General features: G+C 50.4%; 3 protein-coding genes across 3 annotated transcripts; 1 reads left to right on the top strand and 2 right to left on the bottom strand.

Moving 5' to 3' along the window:
• Window positions 1-2,321: 2,321 nt before the first annotated feature.
• Window positions 2,322-6,667, top strand: GUITHDRAFT_119054 (hypothetical protein; the record flags this gene model as incomplete). The annotated part of the gene is made up of 19 exons (XM_005821667.1): window positions 2,322-2,382; window positions 2,437-2,496; window positions 2,543-2,607; window positions 2,663-2,858; window positions 3,084-3,166; window positions 3,307-3,474; window positions 3,638-3,748; window positions 3,797-3,895; window positions 3,950-4,059; window positions 4,108-4,237; window positions 4,291-4,332; window positions 4,501-4,554; window positions 4,894-5,016; window positions 5,071-5,133; window positions 5,182-6,078; window positions 6,130-6,177; window positions 6,222-6,317; window positions 6,365-6,496; window positions 6,542-6,667. The coding sequence occupies 19 exons, from the start codon at window positions 2,322-2,324 to the stop codon at window positions 6,665-6,667; spliced, it is 2,664 nt and encodes an 887-aa protein (XP_005821724.1).
• Window positions 6,668-6,757: 90 nt separating this feature from the next.
• On the bottom strand, window positions 6,758-8,888 carry GUITHDRAFT_119053 (hypothetical protein; the record flags this gene model as incomplete). The annotated part of the gene is made up of 11 exons (XM_005821666.1): window positions 6,758-6,808; window positions 6,870-6,917; window positions 6,965-7,054; window positions 7,111-7,277; window positions 7,418-7,538; window positions 7,585-7,650; window positions 7,851-7,973; window positions 8,034-8,400; window positions 8,511-8,641; window positions 8,794-8,814; window positions 8,874-8,888. 11 exons carry the CDS (start codon window positions 8,886-8,888, stop codon window positions 6,758-6,760), a joined length of 1,200 nt encoding a protein of 399 aa, XP_005821723.1.
• Window positions 8,889-10,158: 1,270 nt separating this feature from the next.
• On the bottom strand, window positions 10,159-10,650 carry GUITHDRAFT_119052 (hypothetical protein; the record flags this gene model as incomplete). Its single annotated transcript, XM_005821665.1, has 1 exon — window positions 10,159-10,650. One exon carries the CDS (start codon window positions 10,648-10,650, stop codon window positions 10,159-10,161), a length of 492 nt encoding a protein of 163 aa, XP_005821722.1.
• Window positions 10,651-13,194: the final 2,544 nt, after the last annotated feature.

Here is a 13,194-nt window from a genome sequence, read left to right as displayed (position 1 = left end):
TTCGATGTACAAGGGACCCTGGACCCCTAACATCCTATTGTATGTACCCTACCAGCACTCCCTTCTATCCCCACCCCTTTCATTCACTACCCCACCTCCCTGGCTCCTCCCGACATTCTCGCCCTTCGGCACTAACCCCTACCCTACATTTGCCCTTGAAAGGACCCGTATGTGTCAGTGAAATGAGTGAGAGTACACTATTAGCAACACCCAAGTTCACCACCCCACCCTCTCGAGCCCCCCTGAACCCCCACTGGACACACGCAATTGATGGGTCGTATTTTGTTTGTAGGTTCTGTGGTCTGCATTGTGCTAGGTCCTACAGCAATATGAAATCCCTAGGACCCTCACCCTATTCATGACCTAGCAGTTTACCACTGCATTTCACCCACCCCGGTCATTCTGTCAATCTCGAAGCTATTGACAACCTGGGTAGTCGTATCACCCCACCCCCTTTTTGTGAGGACAAATTTAGGGCCCGTTCGGGTCACCGACGGGGTGAAATGAACTGACCCTCCTCATCGATCTGTGGGGAGCCCCTCGGGTACGGTCATCGAACCCACCCTACAGTCCAATTGAGATCATATTGTATCAAAGATAGGACCATGTCAATAGGGCTCTTAGGACTTCGACTATGCACCCCCCACTCTATACCCCTTCGATTTACTACCGTACCCACACGAGTATCTCACTACCCCACCCCTACCTGACTCTTCCGGTCAAGACGAAGTTTGTACAAAGGTTTCTTTTTAAAACAGATATAAATTAGATTTCTATCGCATATGCAATTCACGGGTACAATACTAAAATCAATAAGTGTGATTCTATATCTTTATAAGACATGATCGTGATATATAGTAAAGATTTGTAAACAATTAAATTACTCACGTCTTTTACGTATGTGAAATTGTTTGCAAAGGTACAAAATGACTGTACCGTGTATGAGTTGTATGTGAGTTGATAAAACATAAGTTTTAAATAGTTGCTACCGACCGGACTGTCGAATCGGAAGGGTAGGGTAGTCCACAAAGCTGAACACCGGTCCTCTTGACTATGAATCGACCTATTCGATATGGTGGTGTTTTCGAACAGCTGAGGTTTGTACCACCTTTCCAGGGTGGGGTAGTAGCCCGCGCTCTGGTCAAACAGCATGCGGCGAGCGAGCGGGGGGGAGGGGGAGGAAGCAAGGACTGCTCAGGACGAAGACAGCAAGAAGAGTGAAGACAAGAAAGATAAAGAGATCATTCAGAGGGAAGCATCAGATTCTGGCACAAAGACCAAAGGATTATCGATCGCAAACCGAAAGGAGGAATCGCTGTGTGCGATATGCATGGAGGGCTCCAGAGGAGACGACGCATGCTTAAAATGCGAAAAATGTAGTGTTCAAGTGCACAAGGTTGATTATTATCATTTGTTGTTGTCGTTTAAGTTTAATGGACGACTCTTTTTGATAGGACTGTGTTGGAGTCAGTGATGTACATGACAACTGGGTCTGTGAGGTGTGCAGTGCAAGAATCCAAGAAGCGGTAAGAGAACATACAAAGACGGGAATCTGAGTGTCCAGGATAGATGCCATCAGCTTGATGTTGGACATGCTGCCTTGCCATGACTCTGAGTGCCTCAATGTGTGCATGCGCAATGATGAATGTCAAGGCTTGTCTGTAGCCATTGACAACATGATGGTGTGTATGATTGTTTCTTGGGATGGACATGTGGCAAATACAGACTCATGGAGTTGACATGACGAGTGTCTTTGATCGAAATGTTGTCATATAGCCATTTACTTGTTACAATTTATAGGCGTGCATGTTCTGTCCCATTTCAGGTGGTTTGCTATCAAAGGCTATCAACGGTGACAAGACAAGGCAAGGAATGATTTACTCTGAAATGTGAGTGACTATAGTGTCAAGCAGTTGGGCACATCCTTTGTGTGATATCATATTCTACGACATGATTGATGTATCCGGTGATGATTCGTTCGATTTCAAGCAGTCGTTCGACACCGCGAGACACCAAGTGACTGATGTTGGAACTCTGGGGTGTGAGACTTACTTTCATGATCACGTAGGTCTGTGAAATCTGCAAAGAGTCAAGGGGTGCTTGTGTCAAGTGTTCTATTCCCGAGTGCCTGTCAACCTTTCATGTTGGCTGTGCGTTGAAAAGTACAAGGCAATCAAGGCAATGTCTCGGATTGTCAGCCAACAACTCGCGAGTCAAGCGGATAATTCTTTGTCAGAAGCATATCTCCAAACACCTTGAAGGTAATTCATGCTTTATGTTTCGACAACTGGTAAGGTTCACAAAGATCCCATATGCCACATATGCAAGTCGAAGAAGAAGTCATCAAACCCCGCCGAAGCGTTGAAGAAGTGCGAAAACAGGGTATCTGCATGCTAGGTTATGGTTTTACCAGGAATATTCACTTAGAACAGGCAGGGAAATGTTGGAAATCGTTTCACACTAGCTGTAAGCTTCCCTTTCATGTCAGGCCAGATGGTTTGTGCCTCTTCATTGTGAAATAGCAGTTTGACGCCATAAGTAGACTCCGAGCAAAACCTTTGCCTCGACTGCTCGTTGTTGTCATCCAAGATTCCCTGGGGAATATTGGTAATTGCAGATTGCAAAAGTTTCAGAAGATGCTGGGCTGATCGCACTACCATAGGCTACCGAGGATATTTTCTGCCCGGAGTGCAATTTACAATTTTCGTCGCTGCACGCTCTATACATTCATATATCAACAAGCCTTGCTTGCAAGATCAATGCTGCCGTTCCAAAGGAACACCTTGTCAAGAGCGACTCGATCAATGTACGAATTCTCAAGCGATCAAGGCAAATTTGGAGTCTTTTCTGCATTCAATGTGACTGACGTTGAGTTTTAGGTATGCTTCGCACGACTCGAACGCCAACGAGATTACAACGGAGAAAAACCACAAGAAGCGAAAGATTGACGACAGGCTCGTTACCATTAAACATTTGCAAAGCAAAGACTGATAAGACGGTTTCAGGGGCTCGCAAGGCTCTGGTGTTTGCAGATTGTGCAAGAAAAACATTTCAGCACAGGATGAAGTGCTGATTTGTCGTAGTAGCTCTGGTGGTTGTGGAATGGCATGGCACGCACGATGCTCGACAGAACAACATTCCAAAACTGGAGATTGGATGTGTGCAGGTTGTCAGAAAAAAGTGATGGACGTAGATAGTCCAATTTCAAAGGGAGAAACCCATGGTGATGCAATCAAACAACTGAAAAAACTATGAGTCTGAAATTGTTTATTAGAATCTGAGAGCACGTCTGACAGTGCTGGACAGAACAAAACAGATAACAATGCAACCATAGGAGAGGGCATTGTTATCAGTGGAGGAAGAGTCATTATGCAGGGTGGCAACGCCACTCAGGACAATGCAGCTGTTTGCGTGTACTGCTCTCGTTCTTTCATATCTCCTCATGCCCTGGACGTACATCTCTCAAGAAATCAGGTGATACTTGCAGCCATTGCAATCATCCATGACATATTCCATTCCAGTCATGTCGACTCGAAAACGAAGCTCGAAAATCAAAGACCAAAACAAGTCCTATTGCTTCGCCGCCACCGAAAGCTGCTGTTGAAAAGAAGCAAGTAACTGTTGCACGAAACATCAGTCCAATGGATCACTCCGAGATATTCTTATTAGCGTAATGAGAATGCCAGAAGCTGAGATCTTCAAAAATGTCAATTCCTTGCGAAAAGAATTCAAGAGACCTCCATCTGATGTAAGGTCAAGCCAAAGATCTGATGGAATTGCTGAAGTATTCTTTCAGGGACAACCTTTGGATCTCAATGATCTCTCTACTATCCTGCGAAAGATTTGCAGCAATGAGTACAAGATCGTGAACAACGCTCGCGATGACATCTTGAGGGTGTGGAACACGACCTTACGGTGCAATGGGGCGACGTCGTCTCTTTATCTCAAGGCAAAGAAATTGGCCAAAGAATTTGATTCAAAATTCGAATGTGAGATGGACATGGTACGAGGGCTTGGTGGCAGGGCAGACTTGAGCTTTTTTGAGCATGGGGCAAGATGGTGTGTTCTCGATTTCAAGGTTCTTCGCTGCTTGACATTCAGTGGCAGGATCGGGCAAGAAGTTAAAGTATATTGGCCAGAGGAACATAGGAGAATCAAGGCTCTGATAGACGATTATGACCAAGTTGACCCAAATACGCATCTGTATCACCTCTTGTATGAGGACGAAAATGAACAGGTATTTAGGGCCATGATCTCGACTTGATTCCTGTCTTGACGCGCGATCTCCAGTGGGCAGTGCTCCCTCACAAGAATATTGAGCTAGTTGGATGGGTGACACCAGAGGAGGAAAGATTTATCTCTTCCCAGGGACTCCGAATTATTTCCCCGAGCGGCGTCGTTGGCAATAAGGTGATTGTCGGATCCTTGAAGACGTGCATTTCTGTACATAAGACAGAAGATGCAAAGCTCGCCATGTCACTGACCTGGTTGACTCTTCAGGAAAATACCAAACGGAAGGCCCATGAACTCGACGTTGTGGCGGAGGCTAAAAAGGTAACCTATGACACACGTGATTGAAACCAAGCTCATTCGAAAGAAGGATTCACCAAGTATTGATTGCCCGTCGTTCAAAGAAGATCAAGAAGTTGAAATGTGTTCAAGAACCCTTGGGTCCAATGATCCCAAAACATATCGGAAAGGAAAAGTCACGCGAATCAATGGTGATGGAAGTTACGACATAGTGCTGTATGATGGGAAGTTGATTGAGAAAAATGTTCCCGATGATTGCCTGAAAGCTCCAGAGGGAAAGATAGGGCATCAAGAACTGCTTCAACTGGTCCAAGTAGGGTCAAAACCAATATGATTGTCGAAATACCTTAAAATGTTTGGCAGGAATTGCGACGAAAAGCTCAGTATGATTTCTTTGACAACCCTGTTGATGAAAATCACGTTCCGGGTTATTATCATCCAAACCCGGCCGCAAGGCAGCGAGGCATGACGTCGTGGCATACTCAAGTAAGTCGTGTTATCGCAAAGCTTCGCATGCCATACACTGATCATGGTCGACAGAGCATGTGCTTTAGATGGATGGAAAAGAAAGCAAGCCGCAAGCAGTATTCTTCGATCGCAAGCGTAAGATGATCTTTCGAAGAGATGCGTTGCTTGACATTTCTGCGCAAGATTGAATTCGACTTCAATTTGATAATAACCAATGCTGTAATTTACAATAATCATAATCATCCGATTAATCGAGAGGCAAGGAAGCTTTTTCATGCAGCAAAATCTGTATTTTCAAAATGGTCGAAGAAAGCAGGAGGATATTCGTGCAAGTCGTGTTCTGGAGAAAGCAAAGCAGACGATCCACTGCTGATTTGTGACTTTTGCTGTCAATCTGTACATCAGATTTGTTTTCTCAAACCAGGAACCAAGGCACTAGTGTTGTGGAGTCAAGAGATCCTTCATCCCCTTCGAGGCGATCTAGCTTTCTTTTGCTCTGACGACTGTCAAAAGCAATTCCGATCAACGTGTGGAAAATTTCGCTTCCCGTCAACTTCTGTTCTGAGCTCTAGCACCGAGACTATGTTCCCTCCCAGCAAAGGGGTACCAGGAATCGATGGTCTTGAAAACTCGCTGGAAAACTTGAGGGCCACACCGAACGGCAATCAAATCCGCGGAAATGGGCCTTCAGATGAAGCAACGGCATCAAAGAGCGTTAACGGAAAGAGTGCAAACAATCCTGATCAAAGTGAAAATTCCAAGGTAAAAGGGACAATGCTGAATCAACAAGAGGTGCGGGAAAAGTTAGCAAACAACAGGAATACAACAGGGGTGCTTTCTGCAAAAGCTATCCCAGTGAACAATCCTATTGCAATTGCCAACTATGGGATCAAGGCTACCAACATAGCAAAGCAAAATTTGAGCATTGGTATAATGCCGCAAGTTGGCAATGTGATGAAATTGAACAATCAGTCTAGTCCAAAACCGAACGAGCCTTACCTGTCAGCCAAACTTCCCGGCAATAAGGACTTAGAGAAAGCTCAACAAGCCAAATACCATGCATCAATAAGAAATCTCCAGGTTTCTTTGCGTGATTTCGGCCTCATATATGTTTTGAGAGTTCGTTGGCAGGATGCATTCCGGAAGGAGAAAGATATTCCTCTCTATCTTTTTGATGAAGTCAGATACATTTAAATTTTCTTCTCGTGCTCATCTGGCCATAGGTGAAAAAAGTCTCTTTTGAGTATGAAAAAGCGGTTTATGCCTCTTCAATACGGCCGTACCCTCATTTTCCTTCGTCTCAACTGAATTCTACTTCGGTACGGGGATTTTGAATGATCGTTTCGTTTATGATAGATCTCTGCAGTTTCAAATCAGGATTCGTCTTATCCGGGATACTCTGTCTCTAGTGAATCAGCTATCTAACGCGTGGAACAACGAAAAGAAAGTCCTCAACCGATGTAAAGATGTCGAAAGGGCTTTGGAAGATGCTCTCAAGGTATCTTGCTCCCTACTGCTGCCTCCCTCTGAACAAGTTTCGCAGGATGTGAAAGATCCCCCAGAGGAGCTTCTCCGAGCTGCTGAAAGAGCCTGTGAGGAGTATGACAGGGCGATATCAGCAACAAGCATCCTTAGAGAAAAGTTCCTATCGCTCAGCACGCTTGTCTAACTTGTACATTGCAATAGATCCCATTGAACTCTCATTGATGGCACTTGGAAACCGTTGCTGGGGTCGAGCTGTGCACTTTGTTGAATCAGTCTACGAGTCCACAGACGACAACCCGAGCGCCTGGTTGATTTCTTGCTCGACCTGTCGGGGGTATGACGTCGTCAGTTGCAAGCACGGGAAGTGTGGAGCTGTCAAGTGCCACCTTCTTCAGCTCTTCGGGGTCGACAGCCTCGGCGATCTTGGAGAGCAGCTAGAGATGGAGGGAGTCAGGGCAAGAAGCAGGCACATGGAAGAGACCTCAGGGTCCTCAAGGTCTTCATCGAGCTCGATCTCCTCTTCATTGCGATGCCCCGGCTCGACTGTTTCGGTTTCTTTTTTCACTTCCTGCTGTGACATCCAACGCGTCAGAAATCAGCTCCTGCTGACTGGCCCGAGCGGTTTACCTGAGAGTCTCCCCTCCCTGCCCTAACGTCTCTCCTCCCCCGCCCTCTCCCTCTCCAGCTCTGGTTTCCTCCCCTTCCTCGCTTGTCGAAGTGCCTCGCGGACTCCGAGTAAGGGTGCGCCCTCTTCTTCACGTAGGGGATGGTCTCAACCAAGCTTGCTGCTCCTCCTGCAGATTGATTCACACAAGCAGAGGAGGCGGAGGAGCGACCGCAAGGGCAAGCGAGGGAGAGCGAGAGAAAGAAATGGCGATGGAGGAGGGTAGCAAGAGATGGAGGGAAGGAAAGTTGGAGTGAGGGAGGAACAAACCCGTTGAGGCAGCGATCGTATCCTCGAACACTTCTTGCATGCTGACAGGATGTGGGATGGTGGGCATATCTGCCGCCTTGCTCTTGAGCATGACGAGGATGGTGGGATGCTCGATGACAATCTGCAACATGAGAATCAGAGGGCAGAGACGAGGCCTAGAACAAGACTTTGTGCTTGAGGGCCTCTGCGATTGTCGAGTCGATGGATAGCTCGTAGTACTTCACGTCGTTGGCCTGCCGGAGGAAGAAGGTGAGATAAGAGGCAGAGGGAGGAAGAGAGAGAAAGAGGGCGAGGAAGAAGAGGGAGAGGGAGAGGAGGGACAGGGAGAGGGAGAGGAAGAGGAGGGAGAGGGAGAGGGCGAGGAGGGAGAGGGAGAGGGAGAGGAAGAGGAGGGAGAGGGAGAGCGAGAGGAGGGAGAGGGAGAGCTGCAGACCTTGGAAGGCTCGACCTTGATGAAAAGAGAAAGGTTGTCCAAATCCATGGATTGGAAGGCTTGAAGTTTGCATCGAACGGAGGCCTCATGTGTACATGAAACGTCGAAATACTTCGAGAGGATCTACGGGATACAGCACGTTATATCACGGGATGCAAGGGGGGACAGAGCAAGGGGTCTCACATCTCTCAGGGATGTCGAGTCGGGGACTCGATCTTCAGTGATGGTCAGAGGCTCGTCGAGGTCGAAGACGAGCTCGAGCTTCCACAGCATCAGCTTCCTCTGGTGACAGTAGCTGGAGGTGTTGTCCTTCCTCCGCTTGAAGGACGAGGGCATGACAATCATGTTCACTCCTCGCCACCTTGCGTAGCGAGAGATCTGCTGGAGGTGCTGGGGTACCTTGCTCTTCACGTAGAGCTTTTCCTTGTAACCTTCTCTGTGCGCGTTGTCTGCTATCCTTTCTGCGTCCATCAAGAACTGGAAATCGTTGCGCATGTCGGAGTCTGTAAACTCAGTCAGGTTCTTGTACTCCGCCACGTCCCGTCTCCCACTGCTCAGATGAAGTCACATGGAAGCATGTTGAAAGAGGAGGCTCGCCTGCAAGAGAACTTCGCCTTGTGCTCCTTCACACAGGCTAGCGAGCAAGTCTTCTTCGAGCACCCTGGACAGGTGTACTTGGCCTCAGCCTTGCAACACATCTCGCAGCTAATGGCGGTCTTGTGGCCCTCCAACGTTTCCTCTTCAGAGCTTTGATCTCCTTCGCTCGCCTCCTTCTCTCCTTCCGACATTCTCTGCAAGAAGACATCGTTACACCGCACGTATACACAACTTAAGTCCAATGAAGTTCCCGAAACCTCTACCCTCCTGTCCGGCTCCCCTCCGAAACTCCAGGAATCCTTCCTGCCTCTGACACAAACCAAGAACCCTAACCAAGAACCCTCACAGACTCCTCGAGCTTCTTGACCTTCCATGATCAACATCAGTGGATCGTGGCATGCACTTCTCATGTTCTAGTCTTCATACCCAGCCTTGATCCATAGTCCAAAGTCTATCTCCTATGTTCGTTTCAATGAAAACTTTGTTCATGCTGTCGCATATCTGGACGTGATCGATTGTGTGCCTCGTCCTGTTTCTTCTATTGCATGCTTCATTGCCTTCCTTTTGCCTGAGCCCCATTGCTCTCACCCTCCTTTTCGTTTCTTCATGCTGCTTCATTTCCTCCTCTCCTCTCCTCTCTCCTCTCCTCTCCTCTCCTCTCCTCTCCTCTCCTCTCCTCTCCTCTTCTTATCTCTCCTCTTCTTCCCATCCTCCCCTCCTCTCCTCTCCTCTCCTCTCCTCTCCTCTCCTCTCCTCTCCTCTCCTCTCCTCTCCTCTGATTTTCTGCTTGCGAAATCATTGCGCCTATGGGCTCTTGAACTGACATCACCCTACCCTACCATCCTACTTGAATGATCAAAATGCAGTGAAGGGTGGGGTAGTTGCACGTGCCAACGGAGGTCCCGGAGTCCGGTGGCGGCCCGGCGCCGGGGCGGCCCTCGCGGCGGAGTGAGTGACTCCGGGGGTCTGGAAGGGCACTGAGCGGCTTGCCCGAGTCCGAGCGGCCGCCGCGCCCCCGGGCCTGCGACCGATGAGACTCGGAGGTGAGACTTGGACACAATCGGGCCCAGAGGCTCCCGCCGAACGCACTTTGCCATGATCTGGCACTCAGTGACAGATTACTATGATAGCCGGCAGTGCCCGGCCCGGGCACCGTTGAAGCGGCTAGTACCGGCCCGCCGGGGTCAGTGACGGTGAGGATCTGTCACTCTCAAGACAACAAACTAAATTCATAACAGGTGAACTTAACATTCCTTGATCAGACTCAGTGACGACCTTCACCTGCCGCGGATTTTCCACCGTCGTCGGACTCGCCGAATGGAAGGCCCATGCAAGTCTCACCGGAAGCATTTACGTCTTCATCGATCTCACCCGCGCCATGTCAGTCTGTCACCCCCCGAAGCTTCACGGGTTGCAACGTGAAGGCTACAGCGAATGTTCAAGTCACCTCGGCTGGATCACACGTAGAGGTGTAGTGTAGTGATGTCGAGTTTACTAGCGATGCTGGATCAGCGTGGAATAGCGCATGAGGAGAGGACAGACCCTTCTAGCTGAACAGGCTGACCCTTATACAGGCTAAGGGACTCGGACTAGGGGTAGATCGATGGAGGAAGCGGGGGTGTCCTCTGCTCTCCCTCCTTAGATGTGGAACATCCCATCAGCACTTCGAGAAGGAACCTTGCTCTCTCGTAGGGAAGAGATCCCCGTCCTCTTAGCTTGAAAGCACCACAGGCACATTCACGGTTCCAGCTACAGAGACCTCCAGAGGGGTCCTTTTCAGCAGATTCACACTGGGGTAGAGTATCCAGGTGTATCCAGGAGAAGCCAGTATCAAACACGAGTACGAGACAGCCAACTGTCCTTTCTTTCCAATCAACCTTTGTCTGACTCGAGCTCGGTTCCTATGAGCCCTGACACTGTCGAACTCCTCCTGCTGCGCAAACCTCGTCACCACGCAGCCTGTATCCCCGTTGCTCCCTAGATCTCGGATGCGCGTGTAGAGGTTCAGCGGACTGCTCGCGATCCTTGCCAGCGCCTCCTCCGCATGTAGCCCTAGTATCCTGCATGCCGTATCCGATATGTACACATGCGCCCGCTTCCCTTTAGATGGATGCAGATGCTGCTTAATCACCGCGAAGCTCTGCTGCCCGCAGAACGCCTTCTCAAGCTCCAGGTCTTGCTCCGATACCGTCTCGCTCTCCATCAGCAGCTTGACATCTCACGGCAATTCCTGCTGTGACTTGAAGAAGCGCCGGAAAGTAGAGGTTGAGAGCCAAGGCAGGAGGGCTGAAGGGAAGGTTAAGGGTTTTAGAGAGGAAGAGGAAGGAGGGCAGGAGGAAGGTGAGGAGGGGGAGAGAGAGGAGAGAGGGAGGAGGAGGAGGACTACTCAGCACAGTGACACAGGTGGAGGAGGCTGGGGGGAAGGGGATGGTCGGAGCGATTGATGCGGCTGCGGTGTAGGCGGTAGATGGGCTGAGAACTGGGAACTTGCAAACTTCATTGCAAGTACCGGTCCTTTTGACCAGATAGAGCTTCAAATCATGAGGGTAAGGTAGTGCATCATGTCAGTCCAATAGAAACTTGAAATCGCATTCCGTCCTGTTCCCCCAGCCTCCTCAAGTACCGGTCCTTTTGACCAGGGAGAGCTTGAAATCATCAGGGTAAGGTAGCGCATCAACCTCAGTGAGACGACCACCCCTATTTCTGTGGGGTTCATCACCCGTGTTACATGCGCCGCCGGGCCCGGGGACCGAGCCGGCAACTTTCGGGTACCCACCCCTTTAGGATCCTTAAAACTTTCAATATTACTGGAAGAAATTCCAATCCGACTTGAATCGCATTCCGTCCTGGTACCCCAGCCTCCTCCACCTGTGTCACTGTGCAGAGTAGTCCTCCCCCCCCCCTCCTCTGAGCCTGAGCAAGCACATCTGGCTGGTAAGATAAACACCAGAGGAAGTGGGAGGGGGTAAGGGAGGAAGGGAAAAGGGAGGGAGGGGAGGGGAGGGGGACTGAGAGTGAGCAAGGTGGGAGGGAGGAGGAGGAGGAGGAGGGGGAGGCAGAGGAGAGAGAGAATATGCGTGTGCCTGTGAGAAAAGAGCGAGAGGGAGGTGAAGGGAGAGAGTGAGAGAGAAGAAAAGCAGGGAGAACTCAGAGACAGAGAGCAACTTCATGCTGCACACGTGAAGCAGGGCCTTTTCCCTGCGTTGAGCCACAGCTCTTCACCAGCTCCTGACGCTGTACACTCCTACTCAACGACTCGAGGCTGCTCCCCATTCACGTCTCGATACGATACAAGAAGTAGAGACCTAGAGGTCAAGGTCCAGCCCTGCCTCTCTTTCATAACGCGCGGCTGTTGTGGTGTATATCACTGCTAAGTCCCCCATCTTGAGTTGAGAGCCACCCAGGAGTAGATATCACATGAGCTGCGAGGGGCTGCGAACGCTGACGATGGTAGGGGCTCTGATAGAGCCGACATAAGGCGTGGAGGAGAGGCAGAAAACAAGCACCAGACCGTGTGGGTTGCAGCCTGCCTCTCCTGACACTCGTTCCGCAGGCTGATTGCTCATGACAAGGACCCAGCTGGCCTGTAAGCCCTGCAAGGATGCCCGACTCAAGTGCGACAACTTCCAGCCTTGCACCAGGTGAGCATCGGGTAGAGACTCTCCATCAGCGCTCGTAGGCATGGGACTGCTTGCGTTGGGTGCTGGTGAGGGCTGAGGCTGTCTTTGTGACTGCATGTGCGTACTGCCTGAGACTCTCCTTTGCCGCCAGATGCGTTGCGTCCAACATGGCATACCTCTGCATCCGAGTCCGAGATCAGCACATTCCCAGGAAGCGAAGCTCCGTCGCGTGCTCGTCCTGCAAGCGATCCAAGCTCAAGTGCGATGAGAACCGTCCATGCTCCCGCTGCAAGCGACTGCACAAGGAAGCAAGCTGCGTCGACGAGGAGCTGCAGCTCATACCGTTGCAGTTCAACGATGTTGAGGAGGAGATCCAAGACGTCCAGCAGCTCTCTCTCCCTCCTGACCATCCCGCCCGCTCGCAGCAGCTGCAGGTAGAGAGGCCGATCGACTTCTGGATACGCAGCCTCTCCTTCGACAGGCCGTCCCTGCTGCGCGAGCGGATGAACTCCATGGGCTGGCCGGACCGAGTGCTGGCCCGACATTGGGAGTTCGGCTTCAGCTCCAAGGAGCTGATGAACATCTTCGTCTCGCTTCCTCCTTACCTGCAGCAGGTGACGCGACGAGCTCTGCATGCGATCGAGATCATCATGGCGGACAAGATGGAGAAGAAAGCTCGGACTCCGCAAGCGAAGCTGCTGATGGAGAACGAGACGGTATCGGAACAAGACCTGGAGCTTGAAAGGAGTTTGTATCGGCAGCAGAGCTTCGCGGTGATCAAGCAGCATCTGCATCCATCTACAGGGAAGCGGGCGCATGTGTACATATCGGATACGGCATGCAGGATACTAGGGCTACATGCGGAGGAGGCGCTGGCGAGGATCGCGAACAGGGAGCTGTCGCTGGCGACGACGGAGTTCGAATATTTGTGCTACGTGATGTTGGGAACCTGGTTGTATGCGACCAGCCCGGGGCGTCCGCTGAACCTCTACATGCGCATCCGAGATCTAGGGAGCAACGGGGATACAGGCTGCGTGGTGACGAGGTTTGCGCAGCAGGAGGAGTTCGACTGCCATGGGCGGGTGAGGTCGATGAAGACGTACGTGCTTCCGGTGAGACTTGCATGG

Source organism: Guillardia theta, assembly GCF_000315625.1.
Source record: "Guillardia theta CCMP2712 unplaced genomic scaffold GUITHscaffold_139, whole genome shotgun sequence".
NCBI lineage: Eukaryota > Cryptophyceae > Pyrenomonadales > Geminigeraceae > Guillardia > Guillardia theta.
The sequence above is the reverse complement of the archived record's forward strand: the minus strand, read 5'-3'. Positions and strand labels throughout refer to the sequence as shown.